The 8,839-nt window shown below is 34.4% G+C and overlaps 1 protein-coding gene across 1 annotated transcript in view; it reads right to left on the reverse strand.

Annotated features, from left to right (window-relative positions):
* Positions 1-5,019: 5,019 nt before the first annotated feature.
* LOC135213949 (AAC-rich mRNA clone AAC11 protein-like) overlaps positions 5,020-8,839 on the reverse strand; it is a 7,961-nt gene continuing 4,141 nt past the window's right edge. Inside the window, exon 2 of the mRNA XM_064248035.1 lies at positions 5,020-6,576. Within this exon, the coding sequence (XP_064104105.1) occupies positions 5,317-6,576 (1,260 nt within the window). The 3' untranslated portion in view covers positions 5,020-5,316. The remainder of the gene's footprint in view (positions 6,577-8,839) is intronic.

The raw sequence follows: 8,839 nt of genomic DNA on the forward strand, positions 1-8,839 counted from the left end.
ATTAACGGGGCGGGATGAACTGACCTGCCAGGCCAGATCCGGCCCAAGGGCCGTAGTTTGGTGACATTTGCTCTAGGGCAGCCTGCAGATACTGCTGGCTGAATACTGGCATATATCTTTTGTCTAAAACAGTAAGGGAACCGATGCAATACTTTGTATGCTAATTGTGCAGTACTACCACTTAGTAGTAGTTTCAAAACCATTTCCCATCCCCTTAGAAGTTTGGATTTATTATACCATTTAAGGACAATGATAAAATGAAATAAGCAAATATAAAAACTTCCTTGTTAATGGATGTGTATATCAAATCCCATGTAGCTCATGTGACAACTTTTAAATTGGTCAGATTGGAAAATCATTTAATTGGGAAAAAGAATAGCACTGCATAACAATATATAAGATATGCAAAAAAAAAAAAATCAGTGCATTTTTCGTCCACATTAGTGAGCACCCCATAAAACAGACAGAGGCTAAAATCTTATCTTTCCTGGTATTACGCTGTATTATAAAATGCAGTTTTATAAAAAAGGGTTTTGTAAGAATGCAAAAATTAGCCAAGGAATGTATTAGCTTTATCCATTCATTTCAACAGAATATGTAAAATCTGTAGGTTTGAAGGAGGGCAACTTATCCTGGCCCTTTTTAGCAGGTGACCCAGTCATGCTCCTCTAGCCATAACACCGACCCCACTAGTATATAGTGTATATAACTATATAATGTATGTGTTACATGTTACTGTATTGCTGACTGTAAGCTGTAAAAGCAAAGAACAAGTATAGTTTTCTTGTAAGGCTGAAAAAAAGAACAGACAAAATGAACATGCACTTTAACATGAATATTTTCATCATAAAAATTTGTATTACATTCCACAAAGGCAAACTGTTTCTTATCAACCAATAACTGATTTTAATGGGAGCCTTGGGGCTGGATTTCACTGCTAAGTTTATCCATTCGTAGCTCATTCATAGAAAGTGCCACCCTTAAATCATGTTCAGGCTTTAACGGATATCTGCTTTTTGTTTTGATGGCAGCTAGGGATCCAAACCCTGATTCATGCAAATAGGTAGTAACGAATGGCTACAACATTTTCTCAGCCTCCCTTCCAAAGACTGATTTCTCCTTCTTCACAGCAATTCAGAACACGTCTAGTGATTGTTGCTGAAAGTTGAAGCAGAGAGGTTCACCATGATGAACCTCGATGAGCTCCTCTTGCAGATTTTGAATGGAATATTCTTCCTCTGAAAGGTCTCCGAAGTCGACATCGAAGGGTCTGCGCACCCATTCGTATTTATCATGCAACTCTTCATCCAGAATATACTTCTCAAACTCCTAGCTCAGCTTTTCAAGGTGCTTGACAATGGTTCTAAGTACATCCAGAAGTGAGACGTCCAGAAAAAGGTTCAAGAGTGGAAAGAACGCCTTCTTCCCTCTCTCAATCTTTCCCTTACACAAGTTCAGCTTTGACTTGAATGCTTTGAGCTTTTCTGACACAGAGAGAGGAGTTCTATCTTTTCCTTGAGTGGATATATTCAGCAAGTTTAACTCTGAAAATATATTTGTCAGATATTCCAATTTAAGTAACCATCTTGGTTCTGAAATCCTTGATGACAGTGCATGTTTCTTCTCGATCAAGAATATTTCAACCTCTGCACATAATTCAAAAACTCTCTGGAGCACTTTTCTGGAGGCAAGGTTTTCTCAGTGGAGCAGACAATGGGTTACTATCACAGCATATATATATTTATATATATATATATATATATATATATATATATATATATATATATATATATATATATATATATATGTGTGTGTGTGTGGTGTGTGTGTGTGTGTGTGTGTGCGTGTGTGTGTATATATATATATATATATATATATATATATATATATATATATATATATATATATATATATATATATCTATACTATATATATAATATATATATAGATATATATATATATATATATATATATATATATATATATATATATATATATATATGCTTAAAAAATCACAGTATATGCATGTGGACTTCATTAAATAAGTGAATACCACAGGAAAAGGATAGTCAGGAATCCAAGCTCTTTCGTCTCTACTAAGACATTGTCAAGGAGCTAATGAAATACAATTGGAGAGAAAGGTCTCAGGTACACAACAAGATCAAGAATACCAGATGGTTAATTGTCAAAAAGGTAAAAATTAAAAGACATAATCCAGGATTATCGGATATCACACGGTCACAAACCTAAACAGATTTGACCCTAACCGAAATTACAAGGTATCTTTACAGTCCAAAACATGTAAAAACTGAGTCAAGCAAGAGCCTTAATCCCATGTAATGACACAGTTAAAAGGAATATCATTGAATCTTGTTTCATCAAGTCAAATAATAGAAATGTTCTAAATTTAAGTCTTGGTTTATTTAAACTTGATGCTTTCATAATGAAAAAAGTTGTAGATAAATATAAGCAACAAAATTAATATATTCAGTTTTTACATGTTTTGGACTGTAAAGATACTTTGTAATTTCGGTTAGGGTCAAATCTGTTTAGGTTTGTGACCATGTGATATCCGATAATCCTGGATTATGTCTTTTAATTTTTACCCTTTTGACAATTAACCATCTGGTATTCTTGATCTTGTTGTGTACCTGAGACCTTTCTCTCCAATTGTATTTCATTAGCTCCTTGACAATGTCTTAGTAGAGACGAAAGCACTTGGATTTCTGACTATCATTTTCCTGTGGTATTTGATATATATATATATATCTATATATATATATATATATATAATATATATAATAATATATATCGAGCTACAATGTCCTTTAATATCTAATTCACTCTACCTCGGAATTAATATATTTTCATATATGCTTAACCGAAGGGGAATTTTTTTCTCGATAATAGACTTGCCTGGACCAGGGCGCAAACCCGTGGATCCTTTCAAATCCAGGAACGTCAGTGAAGCTTTTCCTACTACACCACCGCAAGAGGCTATATATATATATATTATACATATATATATATATATATATATATATATATATTATATATTATATATATTATAATATAATTATATTATATTTATATATTTGTTATATATAATATATCTATATATATATATAATATATATAGTATATATATAATTATGATTGTAAATATAATTTATTACTATATATATAATATATTATATAGTTATATATATAATATATATATTTTATATATAATATAGATATTATATATTATATATATATATATATTATAATATACCATATATATACTAGTCTATCTGGCTTCCAATATCATACTTTTCATCTAAGTAAATCGAATGTTGAACCTTTATTCCTTTATTCTCCCTGGGTAACTTAGAATGACTTGCCATCTCCGTCTCCTTTTCTTGATAATCTCCTCTTCAAATGAAACTCATAAATTTTCTTTTTCAGTATCTATTATCCTGCCGTTTGGCTCCCAATACTTACTTTAAAACCTTATTCTCAAACTGAAAAAATCGTTTATATTCATATAGTTTCACTGCCAGACCATAATTCATGTCCATACGAATTCTTGTGGGCATTTTCGATCTAATTAATTTGCAAATTGAATACAGTCTGGCAAGTTTTATTGATATAGGTTGTATGTACAACTACAAAATGCCAGTGGTCGCAGTTGAAAAATACATTTTTCCGTATAGCCTTCCATACATTAATGTACCTTTTCATAAAGCTTCATATACTCTTCATAAATACGAAATAAGGAAATTATAGTGGAAAATAAAGCAAAAGCTTATTTTCTTTTACCCCTATTTTATGAATATGAAGCATGAAACTTCAGGTTTGCTCTGCCTGTTAGATATAAAACCGGCATTCTCAATTATCTACACGATACAGGGGTTTAAGTGTTTATCCACATGTTCGGGCAAACAGGTCAGAAGCCTCTTTTCTGGTAAATCTTGATAGGTTTGCCCGGAAATGTGTAGTCCCGTTAAAGAAAAAAAAGAAGAAAACCGAAATTCTCTTATGATGTGTAATAAGCAGGAAAAGGTGTGATGACTTGGCGGAATTGTTACTTGAAATGGTCATGAAGTATTTTTCTCAACTGATGGAAGTGAAAAAGTATATTTTATCTATAATTTATTTTCCTTAATTCACATAATGCATCTGTAATCATTACTGTTTACGTTACTGTATTCTTCCATATTTCATATGTAAGCGTTCTTGTACATATACAAATTTTGATTTACACTCAGTTGAGCTTTTTTGGATGCTATTCACGGATTTTTATCTTCATTCTAGGCTAGTTTATCTTCATCTCTATGCAGTTTTCAGCTGTGAATTGCCCTTTTTACTCTCGTCCTTTCTCTGCCCATGGGCATTCTTTCTATTAAAGCTTAGCACGCATACACCCTTTTATGCTTGTTCCATAACTATAGCAAACATTTTGATTCATAATGCATATTTATTTTTTATATATTTGCCATGCTGGGGTCTCAGACATAAAAAATTCTGGGACTATGTAAGAAATTTATTATTTTCAGTGCAATGGATCAGATTTTATTATCTAAAGTTGAAATCAGATATCCTCAAGGTATACGGTAAGTTTTCAAATGAAAAATGTGAGAAAAATGTCGAAAATCAGAGTATAAATCGGTCAGCTTTTTCACAGCCTTTTAGACAAGATTGTACAGAGGCATTTTTACATTATCGTTCATTCAGCTAGATTTTTAGTTCGAAAGGTAATTTTGGCAAGTTCGCAGTCGTCTATATTTTTTCAGTGCACTTGAAGGGATTTTGACAGACGCTAAGTCCAAAGTATGTTATGTATTACATCAAAGTTTTAAAATGATATACTCAAGATAACATAATGTTGCGAAATGAGTATGCTTTGCATTTAGCCTTTGGGAAATACCATTGTTGTAGTGAAATGAGATCTTTGAGGTGATAGAAATGAATAAAACAAAAAATAATACGTTTTAAACCTTTTATTTTACCTTTCATATCCAGAAACTTTAAATATAAATCTAAAACAGATTACTAATCGCCTCGCAAAGAAAATGTCTTGTTTTAACCAAAGGATACACAAAAAACCTCCTTGATTAATAGATGCCCAGGAAGTTCAATCTTAGAGAGTTTCCATACTACTGAAAAAGGCATTACGATTATGTTTGAGATTTTTTTACCTTTTGCTCCTTAAAATTTATAAGGACCTGCATTTGAAATTTTCCTCTTTGTTATTTCAAGGTCATGAAGGACGCCAAGAACAAAGATAATTAACTTCAGGAGGACCTACATTGGGAACCTTTGTCCTCTTGTTACATTAAGGGGAAGCAGGAATCCATGAGCAAGTGTATTTAACCTCAGAAGGAATCATCACCACCGCTGCAGGCTTTGAAGGCTTCCCCCCACTTCCTTTCTTTGGGCCCTTTGGGCGCACTGAAAGACTTATTTCTCCAGTTTTAGAGTTGACGGTAATAGGTTGGCCTTGAGGCCCACAGAAAGACTGCTTCTTTCGGTTGTCCTTCCCTTCGCCCTTTCCCCTCCTCCCAAAATTCCTCTCGTTCTCTTTCCCCAACCGTTCCCCTTTAGGTTTAGCAATCCCTTCGTTCACGGGTGTTGTCCAGTTCCCTAATTTTGGCCAGTCGTCGTCATCGCCATCACCATCTGGCGAATCATCGCCATTAGCATCGTTTAAGTGATCAGAATCATTCGTTCCATCGTTGTCACTGTCTCCATCTGGGGAATCATCACCATTGACATCATTTGAATGATCAGGATCATTCGTATCATCGTTGTCACTGTCGCCATCTGGCGAATCATCACCACTGACATCATTTGCATGATCAGGATCATTAGCGTCATAGTAACCATTTGTAGTCGTCTCCAAAAGTGATTGCAGTTTATTGATTTGGTTCTGCAGTTTCTCAGATTTAGATCTGAGGTTATTTACTTTTTTTCTTAGCTTAACCAACTGCTTTGTTTTATTTGGGTTATCTTGCAACTTGGTCATTTTCTTTTCTATTTTTAAAATTCCCGCTTCCTGTTTTTGCAACTTCAAAGTTAATTTCTCCAGCCTTTTCATATTTTTGTTATTTCCCGCACTACTGGACGGCTTCTGTTTAAGCATATTTTGATTGTAATTGCTCTTCAGGTCTCCCAGTCTTCCCTTGGGCTTCTCTCCATTCATGGTCAGACTCCGAGCCATTCGTTCTTCTCCCAGTGCCTTCGCCTGTTCTAGTTTAGCCTCCATCTCTTCTAATTTTTTCTCAACCCTTCCAGTTGCCTTTCCTGGTTCGCTGCCTGGGTCATTACTTCGCTCTGCAAGTCCCCTTTTGCCCCTCCTCTTCGCGGGAGCATCACCATCCTCAGCATAACTGCTAACCGAACTTTTTGGTTTCCCTTTCTTTATCCCATCTATGGACACGCAATACTGTTGGGATGCCACCTCTAGGACTAGATCTTGGCATGTGAACACAATGGGCCCACCAGCCTGGATGCGAATTTCATGTTTCCGGCAACTTAGTCCAGAAAATTCTTGCTCCGAAACAGATCCAGTGCTCGAGGTCAAGTTCTTATAACACTGCCAATGAAAAATGAGAAAATGGGGGAATTAATAGGAGTGCCTATGGTAAGACATGACAAATAATCTGATGCAGCAACAGATTTAGATACAAGAAGGAAAGAAATATGATTAATTATAGGTTAATTCCTATTCACATCCAGTATTGTGTTTTGAAGTTGGATGTACATATACATATTAACTCCTACAAATTGAGAAAACATAATTGCAAACTTCATTGAGTCTGGGCCACCTAATAGCCAGATAGTAGGGAACTTTGGGTGCTTGTGACTCCCACCTGACCCAGTGATTTAGGCTATAGATCTATAATACCGTATTTCAGTTACAATTTTATCTGAAATTGTTTTTCATTACCTGGAAAAAAAAAATTCGATCAGCACTCACGATTTTTCTTTAGATGAATGCTCAAACAAATGTTGTGGCACCTCTCTCTCTCTCTCTCTCTCTCTCTCTTCTCTCTCTCTCTCTCTCTCCTGTATTTGCTTGTGTAGGCCTTGGTTACAATATACAAAACGTAATAGATCGAAAAGCTCTGTTACTCTCTAAGCATTTCAAGTCCACATTAAAATCGCCGCACTTTAAATTATAGTTCTTCCAGGTATATTAACTACTTGTTTGCTGGCCTTAAGAATATGAACGTTTTTTTTTCTTTTGAGTTAGTAAACTTAAATTTTGCCATAAATCCTTGTTTTTTAGATAATTATTAAAAAGTCATTGGGATCGTTACTGAAAGTTTTTGTTCGTTTCTAGTTGCTTTATAAATCGAGACAAAATTCTTCGTCTATAATAACGATCCTAATAGTAACAATGCTTCTTGTAAAATAAAATATATATATATATATATATATATATATATATATATTTATATATATATATAAATATATATGTGTGTATGTATGTATATTATATCTGTGTGTGTGTGATTCTTTGCATTACAAGGTCACCACCAGCTACCGAGAACTTTCTTGTAATTGTTACAATTTTCAAAGTTACTTTTAAGCAAGTTAGACAGATCTCGTTCTATATTATAAAAAGAGAAATATCGTTTAGACATGAAAAAACACTCAGAACAAATACAAAAGCACCTTCACAAACCAATTCTCTCCACAAATAATTCGCAAATGATTCAAACTAAACAAAGATTAATTAATCACTTGTTAAAAGAGCAGATAACTTTGTTGGACTTTTTTTTATCACGTCTTAAGTTAATACAAAGACATTTGAAATTTGGAAAAGGAAAGACTGATTAAAAAACCCAAAGCAAAAGTGTATTTAGCTAATAGTAATCTATATTTATAAAAATGAAAGTATGTATGTGTGTGTGTGTGTGTGTTCTAGCATAACGTTGCAACACATCGAGCAATTTCAACCAAACTTACAGTACGTATGACTTACTATCTGGAAAATAACACTGTGGGAGTAAGACATCTCTAACACAAAAAGGCACCAAAATGGGTGGGGGTGGGAAGGGCTTCCAAAACGACAGATATTAGTGTCTCTAATCCAGAGTTTTCTCGGGTTGCTGAGGTGAATAGCAACACTCCTGATGCCCTTTAAGGCCAAGATCAGCCCCGATAGAAAGGGCAGTTGAAAAGGGTTGAAAAATAAAATGTAAAAAATGGCGAATATGAATGTCTAATTCAAAGTTTTCGAGGTCGCTGAAATGAATAGTGACACTTCCGATGCTCATTAAGTCCAAGTTCTGCCCAATAGTATGGGTGAAATATAAAATGTCAAAAATGCTCGGCAATGTAATCGAAGCAACTTCCTTAACAGGAAAGGGAGAGAGTGAGAGGGAGAGGAAGTGAGAGAGATAGTAGAGGGGGTGTTAGGGGGGAGAAGCAAGAGAGAGTGAGAGAGAGAGAGTATATCGGTTGCCATTCAGTGTTCCCGGGCACCCCTGGGTTGGTCAGCTAGGAACTAAATAAGTAGTGAGGGGGGGCGATGGCACACTTAAAATTTCACCTAAAAATTTATCCGTTAAAAAATTGAATTAATTGCATACAAACACACAAACATACTCACATGTACACATAGATATGCATGCCCTTATGCACGTGTGTGTGTGTGTTGTGAGTGTCTGTGTATAAAATCTCCATAACATGTGAGATGTAGTTGCATATCAAGTGTAAATGAAGCCCAAAGTGTTCAACCTGACTGGTTTTGCATTAGATTAAGACTTCTCTAAGACGACTAAACATACTAATAAAAATTTACATTACAATATATATGACAGGGTAACAATGGAAATAGACATAAATTC

The sequence above is a fragment of the Macrobrachium nipponense genome, chromosome 43 (assembly GCF_015104395.2).
Source record: "Macrobrachium nipponense isolate FS-2020 chromosome 43, ASM1510439v2, whole genome shotgun sequence".
In the NCBI taxonomy this organism is placed as follows: Eukaryota; Metazoa; Arthropoda; class Malacostraca; order Decapoda; family Palaemonidae; genus Macrobrachium; species Macrobrachium nipponense.